Source organism: Jaculus jaculus, chromosome 2 (genome assembly GCF_020740685.1).
Source record: "Jaculus jaculus isolate mJacJac1 chromosome 2, mJacJac1.mat.Y.cur, whole genome shotgun sequence".
Taxonomy (NCBI): Eukaryota; Metazoa; Chordata; class Mammalia; order Rodentia; family Dipodidae; genus Jaculus; species Jaculus jaculus.
The window spans coordinates 103,082,705-103,110,414 of NC_059103.1; the positions used below are offsets into that span (position 1 = coordinate 103,082,705).

General features: G+C 37.9%; 1 protein-coding gene across 3 annotated transcripts in view; it reads left to right on the top strand.

The window, feature by feature from the left end:
- The window catches only part of Ppp3ca (protein phosphatase 3 catalytic subunit alpha), a 328,874-nt gene that overhangs the window by 299,455 nt on the left and 1,709 nt on the right, over nucleotides 1-27,710 (top strand). For 2 of the 3 annotated variants that reach the window (XM_045143003.1, XM_004662982.2), the window contains exons 11-13: nucleotides 18,670-18,754; nucleotides 21,552-21,649; nucleotides 24,746-24,775. In XM_045143003.1, coding sequence (XP_044998938.1) covers nucleotides 18,670-18,754; nucleotides 21,552-21,649; nucleotides 24,746-24,775 — 213 coding nt within the window. The remainder of the gene's footprint in view (nucleotides 1-18,669; nucleotides 18,755-21,551; nucleotides 21,650-24,745; nucleotides 24,776-27,710) is intronic. The other variant, XM_004662983.3, reaches the window with a different exon arrangement.

A 27,710-nucleotide genomic window follows, 5' to 3' on the forward strand; every position in this document is an offset into this window, starting at 1 on the left:
CCAGCCACTGCAAACGAACTCCAGATGCATGTGCCCCCTTGTGCATCTGGCTAATGTAGGTCCTGGGGAATCAAAACTGGGTCCTTTGGCTTTGCAGGCAAATGCCTTAACCACTAAGCCATCCCTCCAGCCCAATATCATTTTTTATTAGTTTTTTTATTAAGCAAATACAGGCAGTTTGGTACCATTATTAGGCTCATCTGTGACCTACCCCTTCCCCATTGGCCCTTCCTTGTTGAGGTACCAATATCATTTTTAAAATAATTTATTTTTAGCATTACATCATCTCTTCAAATAATGGTAAGATTGGCCAATTACAACAAACATGATCTATTGCATATCTAAGCACAAATGTATTTATTAAATTTATTTCAAGAAACAAATCATGTTACAAAAGTTTAGCTATATCCCCTATGTCTAAATTCATTCCTTATTTGAGAATCACTAAAATAACTCTTTAAAAGCCAGGCATGGTAGTACCCATCTTTAATACCACCTGGGAGGCAGAGGTAGGAGGATCACCGTGAGTTCGAGGCCACCCTAAGACTACAAAGTGCATTCAGGTCAGCCTGAGCCGGAGTGAGACACTACCTCGAAAAACCAAAAATAATAATTATAATAATCATAATAATAGTTATTATTGTAACTCTTTAGCCTGACTAAGGCAAGAACTCACTGAGTATATGTATTTGTACATATATACATTATGTATGTACAGGCCCATATATGTGTCTGTGTTGTAAGATAATTTCACATTCCACAAACTGAGCTGAATTAATTGACCTGGGAAACTCTTTACAAAGGAAGCTGTAAATGGTTCCTGTCAGCCTGCTGAAAAATAAGACTGTGGGCTAATATGATATATGTGTGTTTTTCATTCAGAGAATTTTAAATTTTTTATTGACCATTTCTATACTTACAGACAATAAACCATGATAATTTCATCTCTTCCCCTACGTTCCCCTTTACAACTCCAGTCTCCATCATATCCCCTCACTCTATCCATTAGCCTCTCCTTTATTTTGATGTCATCATCTTTTCTCCTATTATGAGGGGCTTGTGAAGGTATCGCTAGGCACTGCAAGGTCATGAATATCAAGGCCAGTTTCTGTCTGGACAGTTGCATTGTAAGGAGTGGTACCCTTCCTTTGGCTCCTACATTCTTTCCATGCTTCTTCCACCATGGACCTTGAGCCTTGGAGTGTGTGTTAAGAGATGTATCAGTGCTGCACCCTCCTCTATCACTTTCTTCTCAGCACAGTGTTGCCTTTTGGGTCATCCCAATGGTCACTGCCATCTGAAAATAGAAGCTTCTTTAACCAAAAGTGAGAGTAACATTAATATATGAATATGAACATTAATTGTAGTGCTATCAGAGAAGTTTGGTAAGAGTAATATATGCATTTAGCCAGACAAGAGCAGACTTTATACCCCTAAAGCACATGACCTCACCTGCCATAGACTTTTGATTAGGTTTTGAGTACTAGGCATGTATTCCTCCCATAGAGTAGGCCCAATTAGAGAGCAGTTGGTTTTCCCCAGAGCAGACATGCCACTATTGCACCCATTTGGTCATTTGGCCTATTTGGCCGAACTTGAGGCTTCCAGTGTCCACTGTTTGCACCGCTGATGACTTTTGTATCCCATAGGGCTGCATGCAGTGCAGCTTTTCCAACTTTCAGTTGGCTGGTCTACAGGGAGAAGGTTTTCAGCTCAGCACCATCTTGATTTCTCAGTGACCTTGCTGCCCAAGCATGTGAAGTCTTCAGCAATAGGGTCTTACCATCTGTTACTCGTGGGAAACCAAGGGCCTTGGCAATAGCCTATAATGTTTGGAGGGAACAGGGACCTCCCTGGCCAACAACTCACTGGTAGGAATCCCAACCCTGGCACTAAAATTTGCTAGTAGCAGTCTGTGGCTTCTGGCTGTGCATTATCCCAAACAGTAGGCTTTCATAAGTCTTATTCAGAATATCTTGAGTTTTGATTGATGCTACCCCACCCCTTCTCTTAATCTCTTCCCCTGGCCTCACTTAGGCTACTCCACTGCCTGTAATCAGTTCTTCTACTTAAATATATATAATATCATTCCCTAAAGCCCTTCCCTCTCCTCTCTCCCTTACAGCCTTTTTCCAGCTTACTGGTCTCTGCTACTGATTTTTGGTGCCAGCTCACACACAAGTCTAAACCTTTGTACTTAGGATCCACATATGAAAGAGAACATGCAACATTGGGCTTTCTGGGTATGGGTTACATCACTTGGTATAATCATTTCCAAATCCATCCATTTCCCTGCAAATTTCATAATTTCATTTTTTCTTTACCACTAAATAAAACTCCATTGTGTAAATGTACCACATATTTATTATCCATTCATTTGTTGAGGGACATCTAGGCTGGTTCCATTTCCTAGCTGCTGTGAATAGAGCAGCAGTAAACATGGTTGTGCAAGTAACCCTAAGGTAGTAAGAAGAGACATTAGGATAGATGCCTAGGAGTACTATAGCTGGAACATATGGTAAATCTACTTTTAGCTATCTCAAGAACCCCCACAGTGATTTCCACAATGACTGAACCAGCATACATTCCCACCAGGACTATAGAAGGGTTCCCCTTTTTCTGAATCCTCGCCAACATTTATTGTCATTTGTTTCTACTTGATGATAGCCATTCTGACAGGAGTGAGATATAAATTCAAAGTAGTTTTAATTAGCATTTCCCTGATAGCTAAGGATGTAGAGCAGTTTTTTAGATGTTTATATGCCTTCTGCATTTCTTCCTTTGAGAACTCTATTTAGTTCCATAGCCCATGTTTTTAATTGGGTTATTTGATTTACTATTATTTTGGTTTAGTTCTTTTTATATTCTAGATATTTATCCTCTGTCAGCTGTATAGCTGGCAAATATTAGCTCCCATTCTGTAGGTTGTCTCTTTGCTCTGTTCACAGTGTCCTTTTCTGTACAAAAGCTTTGTAATTTCATGAGATCCCAGTGGTTGATTAGTAGTTTTATTTTCTGAGCAATTGGAGTTATATTCACAAAGTCATTCCTATGCCAATATGTTGAAGGGTTTCCCATACCTTTTCCTCTAGCATTTTCAAAGTTTCAGGTCTCATATTGAGGTCCCTGATCCATTTGGACTTGATACTTGTGCATGGACAGAGACAAGGATCTACTTTCATCCTTCTACATATAGATATCCAGTTCCCCCAGCACCAGTTGGTGAAGAGGCTGTCTTTTCTCCAATGAATATTTTTGGCATTTTTGTCAAAAATCAGATGGCTGTAGCTGCCTGGATTAACATCTGAGTCTTCTATTATGTTCCATTGATCTACATGTCTTCGTGCCCATACAATGCTGTTTTTGTTACAGTGGCCTTGTAATATAGCTTAAAATTGGGTATGGTGATACCACCAGCCTTATTTTTGTTGCTCAAAATTGTTTTGGCTATTTGAGTTTTTTTGTATTTCCAAATGAATTTTAGGATTTTTTTCTATTTCTATGAACAATGCCATTAGAACTTTAATGGAGATTGCATCAAATGTACAGATTGCTTTTGGTGAGATAGGCATTTTCACAATATTGATTCTTCTAATCCAAGAACATGAGATGTCTTTCCATTTCCTAGTGTCTTCTGTAAATTTTTACTTAAGTGTTTTAAAGTTCTTATTGTAGAGATCTTTTACTTCCTTGGTGTGGTCTATTCCAAGGTACTTTTTTTTATGAGGAAATGTGAATAGGAGAGATTCCCTGATTTCATCCTCTGCACGATTGTTGTTAATATATTGGAAATCTGATTTCTGTGTGTTTTTATTTTTGTATCCTGCTATGATGCTAAAAGTGTTTATCAGCTCTAACAGTTTCCAGATTTTTAAACTTAGAGGCATATTTATAAAGTATGTCCTTAAGATTTTCTGAATTTCTGTTGTAATGGTGCCTTTTCATTTCTAATTTTATTAATTTTGTTTCTTCTCTCTTCTGGTTAGATTTGCTAGTGGTTTATCAATCTTGTTTATCCTTTCAAAAAATCAACTCCTTGTGTCATTGATTCTTTGGATTTTGTTTATTTGTTTCTGTTTCATTAATTTCTGCCCTAATCTTTATTATTTCTTCCTGTCTACTGATTTTTGGTTTGCCTTGTTCTTCTTTTTCCAAGGCCTTACAGTAAATTGATTACTTGTGAACTCTCTAACTTCTTAATATAGGCACCTAGAGCTATGAATTTCTCTATTAGGACTGCCTTCATTGTGTCCCAAAGGTTTTGGTATGTTGTATTATTGTCATCATTTGATTCTATGAATTTATTGATTTCCTTTTTTTATCTCTTCAATGACCCATTCATCATTCAATAGTATACTCTTTAGTCTCCATGAATATCTGTATGCTGTGTAGTTGTTTTGTTGCTGTTTACAGTTTAATCCCATTGTGGTCATATAGAGCACAAGGGATTATTTCAGATTTCCTGAATTTGTTGTGATTTTCTTTGTGTCCTAACATATGGTCTGAAAATGTTCCATGTGATGCTGAGAAAAAAGTATATTCTTCAACATTTGGATGTAATGTTCTGTAGATATCTGTTTGGTCCATTTGCTCCATAACAACATTTAATCCAGATGTCTCTTTGTGTATTTTGTGCCAGGATGACCTGTCAATTGATGAGAGTGGGGTATTGAAGTCACCCACTATAATTGTGTTTGGTGTTATCTGTGACCTTAAGTCTAATAGTGTTTGCTTGATGAAATTTGGAGCCCCATGTTAGGTGCATATATGTTTATGATTGCAAGATCCTCCTGTTGGAGTGTTTCTTTAATCAGTATAAAATTACGTTCTTTCTTTCTTTCTTTTGTTTATTGTTTGTTTGTTTGTTTGTTTTGGCTTTTAGAGGTTGGGTCTCACTCTAGCTTGGCTGACCTGGAGGAATTCACTATGTAGTCTCAGGATGGCCTCGATCTCATGGTGATCCTCCTACTTCTGCCTCCGGAGTGCTGGGATTAAAGGAGTGCACCACCACACCTGGCTTAAAATTACCTTCTTTATCTTTCCTTACCTGTGTTGGTTTGAAGTCTATCCTGTCAGATACTAGGATAGCAACTCCTGCTTGTTTCTTAGGCCCATTTGCTTGAAATACTGTTTTCCATCCTTTCACCCTAAGATGGTGTCTATATTTTATTGAGCGATGAGTTTCCTGGAGGCAACAAGCAGCTGGATCCTGCCTTCTAATCCAGTTTGCAAGCCTGTGTCTTTTGGTTGGGGCATTAATGCCATTGATACTATAAGTTATTATTGAAAGGTATTTATTCTTGCCATTCTTCTTGTTTTGCAGTGCTTGCTGATTTACCTTTACTCTTTTGTTTTAACTGTTATTTGAGTATGGTTTATTTTTTCCTGTTTCCTAGTGTGTGTGCTTTGCCTTCTCTTCAGTATGAAGGATCCCTTCAAGTATTTTCTGTAGAGGTGGCTGAGTTGTCATAAATTCTTTTATCCTATTTTTGTTGTGGAATGTCCTTATTTCTCCATCAATTTGGCTAGATAGCTTTGCAAGATAGAGTATTCTTGGTTGACAGTTGTTTTCTTTCAGAACATGGAATATATCACTCTTAGCCCTTCTGGCTTTTAAAGTTTGTATTGAGTAATGTGCTGTGATCCTGATGGGCTGGCCTATATAGTGACATGCTTTTTCTCTCTAACTGCTTTCAATATATTTTCTTGGTTTGTGTTTTTAGTAGTTTAATTATAACATGGTGAGGAGAGGTTCTTTCTAGGTTTCGTCTATTTGGTATTCTAAAAGCTTCTTGAATGTACATTGGCATTTCTTTCCCAATTTAGGAAAATTTTTCTTCTATGATTCTTTTTGAAAATGCCTACTAAACCTCTGGATTGAAATTCTTCTTCCTCTACTATACCCTGAATTCCTATTTTTGATCTTTTCATACTGTCCCAGATATCTTGAAATTCTCATTCATACCTTCCTATTAGCTTGTCTTTATCTCTGTTGGACAGTATTAGATATGCCACCTGGTCTTTTAGTTTAGATATTCTGTCCTCTCCTTCATCCATTCTACTGGTGAGGCTTTCCACTGAGTTTCTTATTTGTGTTTTTTAGTTCTAGAATTTCTGCCTGGTTTTGCTATAGTATTTCTATTTCCTTACTCATGTCTTATAGTGACCTCCTTATTTCATTAAGTTGATTTCCTGTGTTCTCTTGGAATTTCTTCAGGAGTTTTTCTCCTTTGATTCTTTTGATTTCTTTGAGTATAGATAAAAAACATTTTTTTTAATCTTTGTCAGGTATTTTATCTAAAACAATCTCATTGGGGGTTGTTTCTGATGAATTTATAATTTTTCATGGGATTGTATTATCTTGATTCTTTGTGTTTCTTGTATTATAATGTTGTGATTTTTGCATCCTGAGTTGGTTTTATTGTTTGAGTTTTCTAATAATCTGAGGTGCTTTTAGATTGGGAAATCCAACTTTATGTACCTTCAGAGTAGTAGTTTAAGGTGCCAAGTGTAGCTCCTGTACTTCAATCCAACCGCAGAAGTAATCCTAGGTGTTGAGATTGCCTGCTATTCAAGTATTCTAGTGGGCTGGGTGGAGCAATTTACTGGACAATTCTAAAATTCAACTGAGCAATATACATTCAATAAAAACCAGCACAGAGTATGTAAGTATGGGGATTGAAACAGAAAACTTTATACAACCAAAATCCCTAAGAGTGTGTGTTGCTCTACACCCTTTGTCCTGTCTGCTGGGAGGTTAAGATTTCTGTTCTGAAATGGGTGCCAAGTCAGCCTGGGTCTGAATCAGACCCTGCCCCCAGTAATAACAGAAAAAATAAAGGACAAAGGCTCTATGAATCTGAAAGCATCAAAGGCAACAATAGTCAACCCCCAAATACGGCTTAATTGAGAATAATAAAGCCAACCAAGAATATGTAACCCATAACCTGCCCTGACATGGAAAGAGAGATTGGCACTTCCAGTGTAGGCTTATGTACCTGCTTTTTTGTCAGTTGACCTCATTACCTTTTGAGGTGGCTTCAAATCTCAGCAATTCTGAGTGCCCACTTCGGTCCCTCCATGTTGTGCTGTGAATCTGGTGTTCTGATCAGCTGCACTGGATGCCCTGCCGCTGGGAGCTGAATGTGTTCTCTGGAGGGTCATGGTGCTGTCAGTTAGGGGATGGAAGAGTGCAGGAAGCCTGGAGTTGTACTGGAACTGCTCAGCTGGTACCACCTGTGTCCTGTTCAACAGCTCCTCTGCTGTCTCCCCTTCAGGTTTCTTGGCTTCTTAGGAGGCTGATGAGGTTGAAAAATCCCTTTGTTTGGCCTCTGTTTCCATAGCTGGTCACCAGGCAGGCAGGCCCTGATGGGAGTCCATGGGGTATGGGGTCCAGGTCCACAATCTCCTCAGTGGGATTCTGGCCATTTCCTCTTTTCTGAGAGATCTTAGACTCTCCTGCTTCCCACTGTTGCCAATAAAAACCTATACACCTTCACTTTTCAGATGAAATGTGTATTTTGGTGTGGTTTTGCTCAAATCCTTCCCTAGACTGGATTGGTGTCACTCCTGTGCAGCCATTTTCCATAATCTCTTCTTCATAGCAGTGCATTTTAAAGGTACGGGTACTCAACATGGATATTATTGTCTTGTAAGAGTAATACTAACTTACTGAACAACTGTGGAAGAGTTGTCATGAGGTTGACATGTGCGAAACATTCTCCTCAGAGAATATGTTTCACCTTTGACACACATGATGACTTCAACTTTCAGTCTTATAAAAAAAATTATTCTTTCCTGTGTTTTCTTAGGCCATGAGAAGCTAATCTTCCATTTTTTTAATAATTCTGTATAAATAGAAATCTTGGTTGTGTTTGGACAGCACACCTTCGGAGGGTGTTCATTTGGATCAAAGAGCCTAACAAATGATATTATGATATTATCCTCTAGGGATTTTCCATCATCTAGGGTCCAGCCTTGGATCTAAATGTAATAAAACTTGTCAGGCCTAACCTCAGGCCCACTTGATATTTACATGATCTAAAATCAAAACATGTCAGGCCTAACCTCAGGCCCACTTGATATTTACATGATCTATCTTTTAATTTACAGAGAGAAATACCATATCAGGGGAAAATTTTATTCTTAATACTAAGGGTTTTTGAGTATTAACTATATAGCCTTTAGCAAGTCGCATAGTCACTGCAAATATATTTGCTAAAAGTTGAGAATGAATGAACATACTACTAATTTAGTTCTTATAACCGTCTATGAAATAGATCATCCTATACACTAGCTTCAGTGAAACCTGTGTCATCTCCGTCCAGTTGAGTTTAATCCTTTTGACTTTAGTCCTACTGAGTACTAGAAAAATGCCAACTATGATGGTTCACGGTTGTGATTGTAGCACTCGGGAAGTAGAGCCATGCAGGTTTCTGGGGATCACTGGCCAACCAGTTTAAGTCTGATTGGTGAGCTCCAGGCCAGTGAGGGACCCTGTCTCAGAAGAAAGAGGCTGATGTTCCTAAGAATGACATCCTAGAGTACTCTGACCTCCACATGGACAAGTGTATTCACACTCCCCACACACAAACATGCACCCATATACATACAAACATGCACATGCACATACAAATGCAAGTACATTTTAAAGCTATTACAATGGCTATCTATACATTTTGTATAGATAGCCATTATGGTTACTTCACTTGTAGAAAATAATACTAATTTGCCTGGCTAAGGTGGTGCATGCTGGTAGGAAATTGCTAAAGAGGCGTAGGCAGGAGGATCAGAAAATAATACTAATTTGATAATTGTTATTTCCTTATTAAGACGTGCTGACCACGTGGTCATGCTCTGAACTGAAAATCTAAAGAAGATTGCTAGACTACTTAAAGTCTTTAAGTATCCTCAATTTCTGTGACTCTACAAAGTAAGCACTGAGTTGTTGGGATGCACCATCTCAGACAACAATGCAGAAGATCAAATTACAGTATGTGAGTGAAGTAACTTACCAACATGCAGGAATTGGACAGCTGAATCTATACATTTTTTAAGACTCCCCCTGCAAAGAATTCAGTGATATTTTGTGATCATAGAATAAGAAAACAGTCTCCTGGCTTGTCTTGAAATGTGTCCCACAGTAGAGGATTTTATTTCAAATATCATATTTGAAAAGATATTTTGGTGTTTCCAAAATAGGATATTAGACAGAATAGTGTACACCAACTGTTCCACCACTAGAGGCTCTATTACATGGTGAGACTTTTGTTAAGTCACAAAACATATGGAAGAAATTCAGAATGCGTGGCTTGAAGAGGTTTGTAGTGACTTCCAACTCTATTGCCTGTCAGTGGGTAATACAGTCCCATTAGGATGCAAATGAGAATGTAGCATAAATTCAGAGAACCTGACTGTCTCTGGATTAGTTTAACAGCACTGACCCTGCACAGGTAACAATGCATATTCCCAAACAGTAGCTAGTCGTCGGGAAGCAACTTTCCAACAGCTGTTACATCCAGAACCTGATAGTGTCTAGTTCTCCGTAGTACAGCAGTCTAAAGGCTGGAGTGTTGGCTCTACATGGATCGCCAAATGGCATTTTAAGGGAAGTTAAAAGAGACCCTATCATCACATCCTTCTTCTGTAAGGTACATGGCCTGACAACACACCACTTGACCTCAAGGCTAAAGTCTTCCCCTCTACCTTTCTCAACTGCCCTTTCTCATTCTAATGACAGACTTCCCCTCCATGAACAGAGTGAACATCAAGAAGTCTCCTTAAAGCAGTAGGCTTTCCCTCCATCCCTATTATTAGGAGATGCATTCCAATAAAATATATCTCTTTGCATACTAAATATTTATAAATGCCTCTCATATGTGCACACTGTTTAGCTTAATTATGAACTAATAACGGTAGTGACATATATCCCAAAGAAATAGGTAGGGCCTGTTGCTATGGAAAATTTAAAGATGTGAAGATATTTTAAAGTTAGAATACAGAATACACTGGAGTAAAATTGAATAAATTAAAATGGAAATACATTTCAAAGACAAAAATTTAATAAATACATATGAAGGTCTTGTGTGCAGATTTTTCTTTAAATGAATGACAGTGAAGATTAAATTGCTGAAATAAAATATATGTTGGCAGCAGAGTGAAATGGCCATTTCATTTTAAAATGACCATGTTGCCGGGCGTGGTGGCACACACCTTTAATCCCAGCACTCGGAGGCAGAGGTGGGAGGATTGCCTGACTTTGAGGCCACCCTGAGACCCCATAGTGAATTCCAGGTCAGCCTGGGCTACAGTGAGACCCTACCTTGAAAAACCAAAAAATAAAAATAAAAATAAAAAATGACCATGTTAATAGTATTACATCCTTTACAAATATTTAAACTTGGAGTTACAAATAGAGAATACTGCTTGGGAGCTACATGAGTAAAGTTTTCTAGGGTTATACTTTTGAAGCCATTCCATCAGAATAAACACTCCTTGATGCTGTAGCACCCTCCGTAAAGCCAAGCCTCCAGATCATAGTGAGGTAGGAATATGTAGGGTTGCACTCATCACAAGCAAGTGTCCAGGCTGCCCCAGATGGATATTGAAGTGGATATCGTGGATATTGATGCTCAAGTTTGTTATTCTTAAACTAGGTCAAGAAGGAAAGGATAAAGGATCCCAGGTTTAGGGATGGTTGATCCCATCTTTAGAATCTGCATTGCCCAATTAAGAAATTCTGTAAATTAACCACCATCTGTAAAAAGCCTTAAAGTCCAATTATGTAAGTTTTCGCTGCAGCCGATATCTCAAAAGTATTAATTTTAGATAAAAACCAAACTCATTTTTTTCTTTAATGTGACACAAAAAGATAACTTTTATCTCATCACCTTGTTTCATTCCATCACTAGCCTTATTCATATTTACCTGTTGTTAACTTTGTCAAAAAGTGAAATCTGGAGAGGCATGGTTGGCACACACCCTGAATCCCAGCACTCACTCACTCGGGAGGTGGAAGGTAGAGAATCGCTGTGAGTTCAAGGCCAGCCTGAAACTACATAGTGAATTCCAGGTCAGCATGGACTAGAACAAGACCCTACCTCAAAAAACCAAACAGAAAAAAAAAAATCTAGAGATATCTCTAAACTACTGTTACTAGAAGTAATCCATGATCAAGGTTTCTTTCTTGTAGACTAGTTTTAGTGAACTTAGTTAACTTTTAACAAATTTGGGAAAAGTATACCAGATAATATTTGTGTGTGCTTAAAATATAAGTTAAGAATGTACTGAGTTGACTAGCACATATACACTTTAAAATATGCCTGTCATATAAGAGGATATTTAATATTAGTATAAATACATGTTTGTGTGACATTTGTATGGCGTATTTTCCTTAACTCCACATAGTATAGATATACTTGTATCATTTTTAATTCTTTAAAGATGGAGACCTAAATAATAGCAAAAGATTTGAGACTAATGTGATAAAAGCAGTAGAAAAGTTCTGGCAGCTTTTCCCCTAAAAACTGATTCACTGAAAACAGTCATTTTTTAAAATTATTTTGTTTATTTTTATTTATGTATTTATTTAACAGCGACAGACAGAAAGAGAAAGAGGCAGAGAGATAGAGAGAGAATGGGCATGCCAGGGCCTCCAGCCACTGCAAATGAACTCCAGATGCATGCGCCACCTTGTGCATCTAGCTAACATGGGTCCTGGGGAATCAAGCCTTGAACTGGGTCCTTAGGCTTCACAGGCAAGCGCTTAACCACTAAGCCATCTCTCCAGCTTGAAAACAGTCTTTTTTTTTTTTTGGTTTTTCAAGGCAGGGTTTCATTCTAGCCCAGGCTTGCCTGGAATTCACCCTGTAGTCTCTGGGTGGCTTCAAACTCATGATGATCTTCCTACCTCTCCCACCCCAGTGCTGGGATTACAGGCGAGCATGACCACACCCAGCTGAAAGCAGTCATTTTTTAAAGCTGCTATTTCGCCTTCTAATAAGAAAGTATTCCTCTTTTATAAAGTTGCTGTGTAGCTGGTCTGCTTCATTACTTACAGTAGTAAAAATGGGTTGAACTTAATTGGAATCTTAGACTTGGAAAACAGAATTTTTTCATCCGGCTCTGTGCTGTGGTGGTCTGGAGAAGAGGGAGGAGAATATGACCCACATAGAAAATTTTCTCCCTCCCTCCTTTATAACAAGCCCATGCACATTATGTGACTGTTGCATGAAGAACACTATGATATGAAGATCTCTTTCTGAACTGTTTGTTGTTCTCCTTCAAAATCAACGTTTTTCCAAATATAGTTTTCATTTTTTCACATTTTATTAAAAAGTCAACCTGACCCTCCCTCTCCCCATCTTTCAATCACAACATTTTATTTTTCCATTTAGTACCTGGAAAAATAAGTTCCATTTATTTCTGCTGCCATATGATAACTCCATAACTGTTGTCTGCTTGGATTCCTGTGCTGGGGCATTCCAGCCTCAGGCATTTCCTCTACTCACCCAAGTTGACCATCCTCCCATGTACCCAACGCCATTCACACTAGATGTCTATCAGGCATTATCTAAACATGGAAAAGTACTTGCTGTCCCTGCATGTTTCAAAGCTGTCTATAGAAAATGTTCTTTTTACATGTTTTAGATACTTCTTTCCTTCAAGAAGATCCTTTAAAATCTCTCACCTATTGTTGTCAGCTATCAGATATCACTGTCTTGTGCTACCAAGCAACTGGTTTTTTAAATGTTTAACAACCCACCCCTCCAGAAGGAAATGGTCCTGGTTTGTGGCATTTGCCATAGTATAAGTCCTCCCTCTCTCCTGGCTGCTTTCAAGCTACTGCTTGAAATGTGGGGGTATAGAGTTAAAAAGAGGCTTTTAGCAAACTCTGGCCAGCTGTCTTTTGTCTGCACCTGAACACTTCTGCTACTTCTACTGTTCATCACTATGTAATATAGTACCTCCCAGTCCTTGTGGGACCTCTTGAAACAGAAACTGTCCTTTATTCATTCTTCTGTACTTCACTAACCACAGAAGACTGTATAGAATAGGTTCACGTGAGCATCTCATGAGTGAGTGCTTGGTGGGTTTAGATGTTGTATTCTACATAGTACTTTCTGTGTACCTTTGAACTGAGTTTACACTAGTGGCAACTGTGAGCGGGGTGACAGGGCCAGCGCCTGATATGTGGCACACCCCGGCGCGGGAACCTCCCCCTCTTCTGGCACATGGCCCTTCTGTCAGTGCTGCTGCCACCTCCAGCTCCCGTGGTGGCTGAGGTCCAGTGGGAAGCAGCAGGTACTCAGCAGGCCACTTGCATAGTTACCTTTAAAACATCATGGGAAGTCAGCAAGGTGCACCATTAAGGGTAGGAAGGACACACTAAAAAGAAATCTTTAAAGATGCCCTAAGACTATATTGACTTCTTCAACATTGCAGAAAATTAAGTGTGCAGAGTTGTTTGGATTCTGGAAATTGTAGAATAATGGTCCAGGCATAAAAAGAGCAGAGCTTAAAAGATGAAAAGCAAAGCAAAATGGAAAAAAAAAAGTTTGTAATTATGAAGACCTAAAATGAAATTTAAATTAAAATTATTAATTTCTTATATGAAATATTTACTTTTAGACTTTGTTAAAATAAAAATGACTCTGTAATTATGAAATGGTGTTCAAAAATGCCAATTTTCAATTCAACTGTGACAATATAATTTATCCTTAATTGAAAAAAAAATAAAAGTGAATAAAAACAAGGTGGGCTTGCTAGCTCACGCCTTTAATCCCAGGACACGGGAGGCAGAGGTGGGAGGATTGCTGTGAGTTCAAGGCCACCATGAGACTCCATAGTGAATTCCAGGTCAGCCTGGGCTAGAGAGAGACCCTACCTCGAAAAACCAAACCAAAAAAAAAAAAAAAAATGAATAAAAACAAATCACTGAAACATTTTATGTATAAGATATTTTATCTATCTTCCTTGCTTGTACTAAAGTTGGATTTTGAGGTGCTGTGGTACATCAGCACAATTTAAGACAAGTATACCCAGAATGTTTAACATCATTATACTTGCACATGTCAGATAACATTCTGAAAAAAAATATGTATGTTTCCCTATCTTTCCACTGAATTGTGGACTGTGAGAATTCGAGGTGGAACATACATTTTCAAGACAAAGTTTTAGTGATCTCTGAAAAATAGCATAAACCATTGTATTCCTTACTCTACTCTTGCTAACCAAGTGCCTTACAGAAAGCAACCTAAGGGAAAACAGGGTTCATTGTATCTGGGGAAGCATGGGAGCAGGATCAAGAAGCCAACAAGTGACATTGTATCCAGAGTCAGAAAAGTCCATAGTGACCAGGCAGTACACCCAGGCTATAAAACCTCAATGCCCACGCCCAATGGCCCATTTCCTGAAAAAAGCTTTACTCCTAAAGGTTTCCCAACCTTCCCAAATAGTGCCACCAACTGGGACCAAGTGTTCAAACACATGAGCCTGTGGGAGATACAGCAACACGAATAGTATACTAAGTGTACCAGGACATATACATGGGAATTTAATTCTATTCTTCTGTGATTTACTTCTTTAAAATTCTGTTACAATGCATGAAATTTTAAATTCATATATTAATCTATACATTTTAATATAGATTTTGAGTAATTTAAAAATATCAAAGATAATCATCAGTAGAAAATGTTAAGAACTTAGGTTTGTCGGAAATACAAACCTACACTGTAATATGAGCATGTGGGAGGACAAAGCAAGGGAAATGCCACAAAAGTGGCCAACCTGGGCTACATAGTGAACTTAAGGCCAGCCTGAGCTATAAAGTAATACTCTGTCAGAGAGAAGAGAGAGACTTAGAATAGTCTTAATACCTCTTCTTAGAGAATATTTGAGTAATTGCATTTTAATTTTATGAAAAAATGATGGAACATTTTATCTGAGTCATTAAAGAATTTTTTTTCTAATTTTTTTTCTAATTTTTATTAAAAACTTCCATGATTATAAAAAATATCCCATGGTAATACCCTCCCTCCCCCCACTTTCCCCTTTGAAACTACATTCTCCATCATATCCCCTCCCCATCTCAATCAGTCTCTCTTTTATTTTGATGTCATGATCTTTTCCTCCTCTTATGATGGGCTTGTGTTGGTAGTGTTAGGCATTATGAGGTCATGGATATCTAGGCCATTTTGTGTCTGTGGGAAGCACGTTGTAAGGAGTCCTACCCTTCCTTTGGCTCTTACACTCTTTCCGCCACCTCTTCCGCATTAGACCCTGAGCCTTGGAAGGTATGATAGAGATATTACAGTACTGAGCACTCAGGTCACTTCTTTCTAGCACCATGATGCCTTCTGAGTTGTCCCAAGGTCACTGCCATCTGAAAAGAGAAGATTCTCTACCCAAAGTGAGAGTAGCATTAATATAAGGGTATGAACATTAAAAGAAGTGCTTACTGACCAGTTTGGTGAGCATAGTATATACATTTATCCAGACAGCAGCAGACGTTACACCCCTAGGGCTCATGACTACCCGTTTTAAGTTTTCAGTATCAGGGATGCATTCCCTCCTATGGACTGGGCCTCCAGTCCAATTAGAGAGTAGTTGCTTTCCCCCATGACAGATGTGCCTCTATTGCACCATTGGCTCATTTGGCCTGGCTGACCAAATATAAGGCTTGCAGTGTCCTCGGTTGAGTATCTTCACTCATTAAAGAATTTTTAAAGGGTGACGTACATTGCAGTAATTCATGTGCTAGGAAGATGTAAGCAATGGGATGCTGTTCTGTCACAGTTCTTGGGTGTACATTGCAATAATTCGTGTAATATGAAGATACAAGCAATGGGATACTATTCTGTCACAGTGCTTGTTTCACATTTACAGTCTAGTATTGAGCATTGTTCTACATAATTTATTTTCTCTTTTTCCTATGTAGATTCTTATTTTCTGTTGCTGGGGTTGTGGCTTTCACAAGCTCTTTATTGGAAATTTATTTTGTGCAATCATTCTTATATATTTTTCACTTATTCTATGTTTGACCCTTCCCATTTCAAGTAAATATATGTGATATTAATTCTAGATAGTTTTGCCATTCCTTGCTCTTTTTTGTTCTTATGTTTCTAAATATAGTCCCTTTTTTGGAGCGTGCACACATTTTCTGTTCTCTGTGTTGGTGGATTGGTAGGAAGTCTAGTACATTGGAAAGGGCCATATTCTTTTTCCCTACCAAGGACATTATGACCTTTGAGCTGATTGGGTCAGTAAGTGTGTGAAATATTAAAACACAGTAGGAATAGTACAGTGTTAGTTTGGAAGCAGTTCCAAGCTAAAAAAAGTAACTAGGAAGACCACCATAAGGAGACTACTTCCATCCCACCTCGGGAAATTTTTGTAACTGATGTCCTTTAGTAGTTGCTTAATCATCTAAAGTTCAAGCACAATAAATTTAGCTTTTAGATTGATCTCTAGTATAAAAAAAATTTGGGCAAGCAATCTTAATTATCAGTAATATGAGACTCTTATAAGAAGTTGAGGCAAGGATACTACCTACATTGCATTTTGTCTTCTAGTGTTTAGGCTGACAGATAATTTAAGGAATTCGTAGTGAATGAAGTCCTGTAGTCCTTGATTACCAGAGGCTGGGTTGGAGAGTGGTTATTTTCCACATGGATTTAATGTTCCTCCAGTCAATTGCAGGAAGAATATCTGGCAGTGGTATCTTGCTGATAGCATATGAGGAAGGTAAAAGCCATGGTGTGTTTGCCAAAAGAGAGAAAGGCAAAAATTCAGGCTGCTTCCAGGTCAGAGAGAAGTTGGAAGGATGCCAGCTCACTGGCTGATACCATCTTTGGCACTTTTGAGATGAATATGCATTAGCATACACTCTAAAGATCTGTCTGCTTTGCTGAAGAAAGTGGTCCACTGAGTTTTGACATTCTTGGAAAGGAGAGCAAAAATGAAGGCCTTTCTGTAGTTACTTCAAGATTGTACATGATGTTGCAAGTGTTCTTATAGAAATGTTAAGGTGATGATTATTAATGGGGCCCATCATAGACAATGAAAAAAAAAATCCAAATTGCATTCACAAAAGCTATCTAAAAGAAAGAAGTTCTTTACATTCTTCTTTACATTGATTTACATGTTCTTTACCTTAAGATACACACCAATTACCACCCATAGATTCCAGTCTCAGGAAATTTTAAAGACTTAACTTGTTCTTTCAGATAAAGAATATTGGAGCTAAGGAGATAGGTCAGCAGTTAAAGGCACTTGTTTGCAAAGCCAGAGGCCCTGGTTTGAGTCACTCATAAAACCAGAATCACACAATGGTACAGGCACCTGGAGTTTGTTTGCAGAGGCAGGAGGCACTGTGTGCTGATGCCCACGTTCTCCATGTCTGCCTCTTTCCTTCTGTGTCTATCTCTCTCTCAAATAAATATTTGGTTAAAGAATATTTTGTCATCTGAAAAAATTTGCATATGCATATGTGTATATATTTAGACACATTAGAATAGAAACAAAATCTACTTCTGTTAATACTTCTGATATAGTGCCATGTCATGTTTTCAAAGGGTATTATGTTGGATTTGTTGTTTTAATCACTGTAACAAAATACCTGAAGAAACAACAACTTAAGGGAAAATAAGCATCTATTTTGGTTCATGGTCTCAAAGCATTCAGTCTATTGTTGCTGGTTCTCTCCTTTTTCCCTTGTATTCCATCTGGGTCCCTACCATATGGGGTGGAGCCATCCACATCCAGCACTTTTATAACTGGTTAACCTAGAAGTACCATCATGGATACATCTAGGGGCATGATTTACTAATTTTTAGGCACTTGTTAAATCAATCAAATTGACAATTAAGATTAGCCATCACAGATATGAGATCATCCTTTGACTAGGATTATAAAAAGTTAAGAAAAGCTGGGCATGCAGCTCAGGGTAAGGTCACTTGCAAGTTTAATCCCCAGTATTAGATATGTACATACATACATACAATGAAGAGAGGTGTTTTTCTGTATTATATACTTCAGATTTATTTTGTGATTTGAAGAAAAGTTAATTTCACTACAAATCATATGGCATTCTAAGAAAATGCTTTTTAAAGGCTTATATTAATAAAAACCTGTGTAGACTGATTTTGCTTTTCCTTTTATCCATTAGAAAAATTCAGCAAGCTCTAAAACTTACTTGGACAGACATGTCCATAACTTTTTTGGTTTTTCAAGGTAGTATTTCACTCTAGCCCATGCTGATCTGGAACTCACTATGTAGTCTCAGGGTGGCCTCGAACTCATGGTGATCCTCCTACCTCTGCCTTCTGATAACTTTTTAACGTAACTACTGCCTCTCCCTCTTGCCAAATCAAATTCAGTTTTCCACATTATCCATAGAGCTTTTGAACCTTCCAGAAGATGAAAGAACATGAACAAGGAAAGGAAACTACCATTATCTATCATTGTGTTTCAATTAGCCTTGCCACCTGCTATAAGTAGGCAAAAGTAGAGATTTTCAAATTTGATTTAAAGAAAATTCCTCTTAAATATAAACAAAAACCAAGCAAAAGTGATCCTGCCTACACTGCTGAAGTGTGTTTCATAGGCAAATTTGCAAATCACTGATGTTAGATAAAAAGTCACTAACTGCAAAACTCTTTTCAAATTCAGGAGCAACAGCTGCCGCCCGGAAGGAGGTGATCAGGAACAAGATCCGAGCGATAGGCAAAATGGCCAGAGTGTTCTCAGTTCTCAGGTTCGTCATTTGTCTCCATTTCTGCTTTTATTTTTATTATTTGCCACTGAACAGCCAGCTTAGTGCTTTCATTTAGTAATTTAAATATTTTACTATTAAGTACTTGTTTTCATTGAATTACTTTTTTGCTTTTTAAATGGAATTGTCAGTTTATCACCACCAGTTCACTGACATTGCATTCTACTCAGTTCTTCCTGGGAGGAGAGTGCACGTAAGCAGATTACATCACATTTTATCCCTCCCATTGCTCTATGATTTTAAACCTTTTACTTCACAATAGGTTGAAATTATGAAACAGGGAAAGCCATTATAATCCTTTTTGGTTTTTATTCTGGCTTTGTTCTAAAAGATAACTTTATCAGGTGCACTTCGCCAGATTTCCAGGAAATGAGCACCAACCCTACAGCTGTTGCTATGAGCCCATATCCTTCTGCTGAATCACTGAGTAGGAAAAGAACCAGTGCTTCTTGTTATTGTTCCCATGCAGCACTCTCTATGTTTTACAAATACATGAATCCTGCTATTGTTACATGTTCTGAACGTCAATATTTTCTTGAAGGGGATTCCCTATACTTTAGTTACCTATTCCTAGATAATGGAGAATAACTATATTTCTCTTCAGAAGATTACTTTAAAATATGGTGCTTTTTACTTGAGTGAAATTGGTTCACAATTGCACACATTGATTGAGATAAGTAGACTTGCCTTAGGAAATCCTACAGCTATGTAGTGGATATTTTCATGATATTTTTCTAATTTAGCTTTAATTCTTTCTCAAAGGAAAGCTATGCCAGCTCTTGATTTCTCTTCCTGCTATTTCTGCCCTATTCCTGACAGTCACTAACATTTAACTAAATGACCTGATGCTGAAATCAGGGGGCCATAAGAAGGATATAATGGACACTAGTGGGAGATGGGTGAGAATGGGAGAGAGTGGGTGGGGGTGGTTTCTGAAGACCCCTTTCCCCATGCAGCCTACTAAAGGTTTCTAACCTTTCACCATTAATGAAAGAGCCACAGAGTTCTGAATTGGAGTGACAGGTGAGGTGTGCCATTGGTATTAAAAGGCTCAACCTGGTGGCTGGCCTGAGAGTCATTATAGGGGGAGTGGGCAAGCCTGTGACAAGTTGGAGCAGAAAAACTTTCTAAAAGGCTGCTGTAATCCAGGTAAGAGATATGGTGCTGAGCAAGAAAGGCTTTCACAAATGACTGTGCTGTGTGATGGTGTCTGTATGAAATGCCCAGGGGGAAAATTTGCTCCATATACACTGGGACTTACAGAGGCCTAAATGGAAAGAGTGGTGGAAAATGGGCACAGGGCTTCCCCTTAGGGCAATGGTTGTGCACCTCCATGAAGAAAATAAAAAGGGGAGATTTATTACTTGGTGCAGATAGGGGTGTTGTATGCTGTGTTAACTATCTCTCCATAAAGCAGTTTTAAAGACTTGAGATGATGTGTTTAGAAAGGCTAAGATCAAGGGAATGGTGAAGGTAAAACCATCAAGATTTACTAATGGAGAGAGGGATGTAAAATGAAAGGACAAAAGGAGTTACAAGGTGATCCTCTAAGATTAAGCAACTGAAAGATGTTATATCTTATTTCCCAATTGAAGAAATAACAGGTTTGGGGTGGTGTTTGGGATTACTTTTTAGTAATGTTTAAAATACTCATTAAAACATTGATGGTTGTACATAGTAAGGAATGTATACACACACACACACACACACACACACACACACACACATGGACATTTTCTGCATTTGTAGTGTTGTGCAGTTTGCTATGTAGAAAGGTTTTTCTCTTATTCCATAGTTATTTAAGTCTGTTAGTAAATCAAAGTGATTGATACTGTTAAATGAGTAAATATAAATGAAATGGTCTATTTATAATTTTGAAATAGTGATCATAGTGAACAGTGAACTAGTTTTATGTGAGCCATTCAGTGGGGAATGTGGCTTAAAGAGAAGCTAAGAAATGTTACCAGATGCTTTATTTAGTTGACAGTATTTTGCTTTTATCATTTAGCAACTAAATTCTTTTACAGTCTCCTGTAATAACTTGTATATATTTAATCCATAAATAACATTCAATTTAATCTTCCATACACTTTCTGGTTTCCCCTGCTGAGTCAGATCAATTCTGCTGATGGTTGCTGAGCTTACCACTTACCTGGCACACGGTTCTTTGTTATGAAGGTTGTACAACAAACACTTTGTATCATCATGCCTGGTTACAAAGCTAGAATTCTCATTAGTATCTTCAATATTCAGAAGAGACTATACCTCCACAACTGTATACTGTGATTTCACTATGTTAGTAATTGAGAGACTATTATTTCTCTATGAATATAGAAATATGAGTTTTATGTGGGTGTGTTCATGTTCATGTGGTGAGTGCACTTGTGTGAGCATGTGTGCATTCATGTGAATGCACATGTTTGTAGAGGCCAGTGAACATCAGGTATTGTTCCTCTCAGATGTCACCCAACATTGTTTGAGGCAGGCTCCAATTAGTCTAAACTGCCTGGGTAAAGATTCTATTGTGTCCAGCTCTCCAATGCTGGGATTATAAGCACACACCACAAAACCCTTGCATGTTTACAAGGTTCTGAGAATCAAATTCAGGTCCTCACGCTAATGAGGCAAGCACTTTACCAAATGAGCTATCTCTGTTTAAATGAACCAAAGATCCAGAGTCTGTATGAGGAAAATGTGGGTTCTTATGCACATCTTTTCATTCCAGTCTTTTCTTTTCACAAGAGAACAAAGATTTACTCTCCTCCTTTATGCTTTCCAGAGAAGAAAGTGAGAGTGTGCTGACGCTGAAGGGCTTGACCCCAACCGGCATGCTCCCCAGCGGAGTGCTTTCTGGAGGGAAACAGACCCTGCAGAGCGGTAAGCAGGCCCAGTGGTATGACCTGTGCGCCTGGAACATTTCAGCCAGCTGTGCCATAGAGCCCTGATATATTCATTCATCTAAGCTTGTTTTGATCCTCACTTCTTGGCTGGAAGAAGGACTGAAACGCACACATCAGTTTGATCACTCATGCCCAACATAATGCCCTCACTCACTGCAGACTACTCCTCACTCAACCCATCTCCTTCATGGCATATGAATGTATGCGTCCTCAGGCCAACGAGGGAGACATCTCATTTAGGTTACCTATATGCCTAGTAGGTCTGACTGCTAGGAGATAATGAATTGCTAGAAACAACTTTCTAGTTACCTTTAAATAAATGTTCTGATTATCTACATGATTGATGAAACACACACAGGTATACATGCATAACTAGATTTATTAGAGGAAAAATATAAAAAGATCATTTCATTAACCACTTGAACAGAATTTGAGAACTTATATAAGAGAATGAGTAAAGCAACATGTTATTTTTTATATTGCTTTCCAAAGTGGTTGTACCATCCTGCATTCCCACCAACAGTGAATGAGATTTTTTTTTTTTTAAATAACATTTCCTTTAAAGTAAACATTTCAGTTCATAACTTTCTAGGCATGTACTGTTCAACAATCTTTTATGATGATTTAATGCCTTGTATCTGTCCAAAAGTCACTAGTGATACATAACGACTGAGCATTTGACATACAGCTAATACACTGGAAAAGCTTTTTAAATGCTTTCTAGTTTTAATTAAATTTAAGGCTCTACCTATGCCTTGTGGTACCCATGGTAGTCAGCCACTCGTAATTTTGTTGATTTTGTCTTGTTATCAATTTTAACTGGCATTATCATTAATTAGGATATAGTTTTTGTTAACAATACAGAAAATTTCTATTATATTAGACTTTCATAGGAAAAACAAACATGAAAATAAAAATACACTCACTATAACATTTTAAAACAGTCTCAGCCTCTTGCTTATTTTCCTGTATCTTTCCGTAAGTCTGTCTCATATGTTGTTTTCCATCCCTGTTCATCCTAGAAAATTCAGGTACTTTTTACAGTTATATCATTAGACATTTCCACATGAAGAATTATAGTAAGCTTCATGAATACAGCATTACAAAGAGTCGCACCCTAACCCTATCAGCATCATAGTATTTTTGTTTTCAGATGGATTTATTTTTAAAAAAATTTTACTTGGAAATAGGAACATCTGTAGTACAAAAACAAATTCCCTCTTTAAATCTATGCCTAGAAATGACTTCAGTCACGTCATCAAAACAAAGATTCCCCACCACCCTCAGCACGCTCACTGACGTGTTAGCATGAGGAGATCACTTGAAGGACAGAATGGGGTCCTGTCCTGCTCCTGGCTCTGCACTTCCTGATCCCCAGTGGAAGGCCCAGCAGAGCCTCCTGCTCAGGACACAGCACACAGCACACAGTGGGCCATGCACATTGCTAGTGAGTCAGTGCTGGTGTGGCTCCCAATGTATACTACATTCTTTATTTACAACTCTTTTGAGTCATTTCCAGATCTTCACCAGTATTTTTAGCTTGTTATTCAGTTTTCTTTCCTTTATTTTAAATTCTTTTGTTGATGTTATTCTGTGTTAAATTCTCTCTCTCTCTCTCTGTCTCTCTGTCTCTCTGTCTCTCTGTCTCTCTCTCTCTCTCTCTCTCTCACACACACACACACACACATACACAGAGAGAGAGAGAGAGAGAGAGAGAGAGACTCAAAACAGATATATGTATTGAGGCTATATTTGTCCTGAGAATTTAAAAACGTAAGTGTATATTTTAAAGCACATACATTGATAGAACTTCACAGTTCATGTGTGGCATCCCCCAGTTTGCCTACAGTGTAGCTCATCTCCATGGTAGTGACCAATCTCTCCTGTCATCAAGAATTGAGAGTGTGTCCTAGGTACAATGCAGATTTGACAGTTGCTCTAGTTTTAAATTTTTTACTGATGGAGAAAATGCAAATTAAAGTCAAAGGGAGAGAATTTCAGTATTCAGCATTTTGGTGTTACAGAAAAGTCTTTCATCTTAACATTTACTTAAAAAAAAAAAATCAAATAATTAAGGAACTATCTCCTTAGTGACACAGAAAGGCTCATACACCTGTACAGTGGCAGTATGGTGCCTGATCTTGTGATAAAAGTTGCTAAGGAATGGATGGCTTTTAAAGTTCCACCTGTGAGGAATACAATACATGTATAAGAAGAATATAACACAATACATTGATAAGAAGCTACCCTTAGGCTCCTTGTTCTCTAAGATGCTCATAGAATTATTACCACTACAGCTACCTGCCCACTTGACTTGTAACATTTCCAGAACATTATTTTCAAAAATTACATTCCAATAAGGAAAAGAAAGTTACTTTACATCTGTATCCTAACAAAGGAAGACCAGGATATTGTCATCCCCTCCCTTACTCCTTCTTTCTTCACTCTCTTGTCTCCTACCCAAATATTCCTCTTTAAAGTGTCACATGCATTGTGAATTTAGCTTAATTTTGTCCTCCATTAAATTTCAATCTCCTTCCCTGTCTTTGCATCACAATGGGGAATAGTGCTAACATTCAGTACTATGACACTCTCCCTCTGACATAGCTCAGAGTCAAGTCCTCCCTTTTGTCTGACACTTGAAACTAGAAATCACCAAGCATAGCAGAGGTAATGCAGGCACCCTGTGAATTAGAAACACACATTATATTTGCATAAACTTTCATCATTCAATCCAAGAAACACAAAACGTTGCTGAGTGCTTGCCTAAGCAGTTCATTGTTTGGTCACTTACTAGTAAGCAAAAACCCAATTAGTTCACTCAGATATGTCTAGGTCATAAATGAAACTTCTCATTTCTGTGGTGATTTATTTCCTCTCTTTCTTTCTCTCTCTCTGTCTCTCTTCTCTTTGTTTCTCTCATATTTCTGTTTTGTTTTCTATGACAAAATCCAGCACTTTCAGGAACATTAGTTCCCTTAGCTCCTTTGATCGTCACTGATTTGTTCTTAGACTTAAAAGAATCCTCTGCTCATTTTTCTCATTCATTTTGCACCCCCTTTCTTCTCTTCAGCTACTGTTGAGGCTATTGAGGCTGATGAAGGTAAATTGGCCAGTCCCCTTTCTGTTGTACCTGCAACAGATAAGGGCTCTGCTGGGTGTATTCATTTTATTTTATTTTATTTTATTTATTTATTTATTTATTTGCTGTAGCTTGTACAGAGTGTGTGGGTGTTGGGCTAACGGTTGTGGCTCAGTATTAACCAAGATGTTCTTGCTTTAAAGGGGAAAATGTCCTCCTATGGTTGGTTTGTTTGTTTTTCCCTTAAAGCTATGTTTGCCTTTTGTATACAGTGAATCTAGTCTAATCACAGAAAACTAAAGGATTATATATCTTGAATGATGTGGGGTGGGGGTTATGGCAGCTGCTTTGACAAATGACATGTAAAACAGTATGCTCTGAGCTGAACCATCCCTCCCGCAATTCACTTTCAGGCAGGACTGAGAAGAGGAGAGTAAAAATAGTTTTCTTCTAGTCTGTGCAACTTTGCAGCAAAAAAATAATAATAATGTTAATATAGTGTTTTGCTATAGTTCAACATTATATCTCTAAACATATTCTCTAAATGGGAGACAGATGTGGAGATATAAACAGTTTATCAATTTTAACCTATTGGTATGTATAGAACAACAAAATATTGCAAGGAATCTAAAAGCATCTAGTAACTATAGAAGTGCCAGTAACAAGAACAGTGACTATCAAGCAGTCACTCAATTAATCAGTGTTTGCTGAGTGTCTGTTTCATGCCAAGCTATGTGCTCTGCCAAGAACTGCAGAAGAAGTCTAGAATTACACATCTCCAACTGTCTCCTAGCCCCAGCAGAACAGTATAGTTGACCCTTTATTAGCTATGTTTTAATTGAATGCTTTTAACTATATCATTATGAAAGAACTATACATGAATATAGTTTTTTATATTGTCTATATACACCACATCGTCTGGAAATTTTAAAAAGAATAATTTAAAGTTCCCCTTTAAAACAAAATTCTTCAGTTGTATTTTGTTCTTGCAGAATAACTTATTTTTCCCAAAATTGTGTACATATAGTCCTTTGTTATGTTGTACAAAGTGCCACTTTAGATTTACAATTTGCTCATGATTTGGATATGGTAGGGGAAATGACAGCAATGTAAGAGAAAAATACAACTGCTTCCTAAATAGCAGTGAACAAACTGCTATTTATGTGGGAATCCTCCATTCCTCTCAGCAAATTCTAATCTGCAGTGTGCATTCTTGTTGATAGTTTGGCTGTTTTCTGTGGTTTCTGTGACTGTGTTGTGTTGAGTATACTACCAATGTAAATTGCTAATACCCATTGTCTGACCAGCAACTACAGCAGAGCACGTTCTTCGCCCAGGGTGGACCAATACAACGAGAAGCAGAGCCCCATCCCAAGCTAGCCATGTTACTCCATTCCTCTGTCCTTACCTATTGGCTTTGCAAACCTAGAACTTCTACTTTTTCCTTTTCAATTAATGAAATAGCATCCTAATTTGTCATGATAATGAGACAATCTTTATAGTCTTTTAGACAAAGAGGAAAGTGCTACTTTTGTGTTATGCTTTTGTCCCTTAAAACAATTGAATTAGTTTTCAGGGTGGGTGCTCACTAGAGAGCTCTAGTATTTTGCAATTTATTACTGAATTACAGAAGAATTAAGAAGCTTTGCTTTGGGCCTTGGTCTTTCCCTATTCCCCCATCTTATTCCTCTCACAGTTGACTAATCACCATTATGCTAACCTTTAAAATGCAGAGGGGGAACAATCTATTTCTCATCATTATTATAATGAGCTTTTAAACAACTATGTATATCTTTTAAAGAATCTCATCTCTACTAATGAAAGGCACTGCACATTGTGTAGGAGTGGCTGGCAAAGTGTCAGCTTGAAACTGCTTTACTCTTTTTTTTCCAAATAAGGTGAGGATGATAAAGGTACCATGAAATTGTCCTTAATCAGCCATGGAGATGCAACCCAATTCAGCATTGGTGATTGGCCCGTACGTACCTGGCTTGCACTTCACAGGGAGTAAAGCAAACTGATGTCATTGGTTTCCCATTTGTGTGGTTTATTTTCAGCTCACTGTTGGTACACTCACTGCAAACATACTCAGCTTCTTGCACAAATGCCTTACCTATTTCTGTAGCACACTAAGGGTTACTAGCTGAAAACAATTATCACTGCATGTACTTGGAGAAGTCCATGTTTCAATTAAAAAGTTTTAAACCAATCCATTTTCTTTTTGCTCAAAATTATGAAAAAACACTTTCCCTGATTCTCCTTTTTCCACCATTTAATGTCTGCCTTGATCTATTAAGATGAAGTTTTTCTTTGGTCTAGGCAGCATTGGGGTACCAGATGAACATCAGTTTGACCTGTTCACTGCTGAAGAGCAGACAATGCTTTTCTACTTAGTGATTTGATTTTGATTTTTCTGAGTTTCTTTACCTTGTCATCCACTCTACATGCTTCCACAGTTGGATGGGATGTTTGAACAGCAGCTTATAATTTCATGTTTTCCATGGCACCACTGAGTTATTTGCTGAGGAGAAGTTTGTGAAATTCTGAGATGGCAAAAAAAAAAAAAAAAAAAAAAAGCCCATGTAATTCCCTTCACCTATTGCAAGCCTGTTGCTAGAGTTTTGGGGTATAGCAGACCCAGTGGTCCACTGAATTTGCCATCACCACACCATGGGAAAGTAAGAAGGGAAGGAGACAGTCTTTCTAGTTTAGGACAATGGATGTGGTAATCATGCTGATGCTATGTCCAGGCATGCTAGTTCCACCAGCCTGCCCCCAGCTCAGCTTCCCACTTCATATCCATTTTGGATGTCTTTAATCGAAAATTTAATGAAGACAAAAATAATGTTTACATCTGAATCACTTCAAGAGGACACTTTGGTTGGCAAGAGACATTGGCTTTTTTCAAACCTTTGGTTCTCTCCAAGTATGGTAAGGAGTCTGTTGTGTTGTGTTC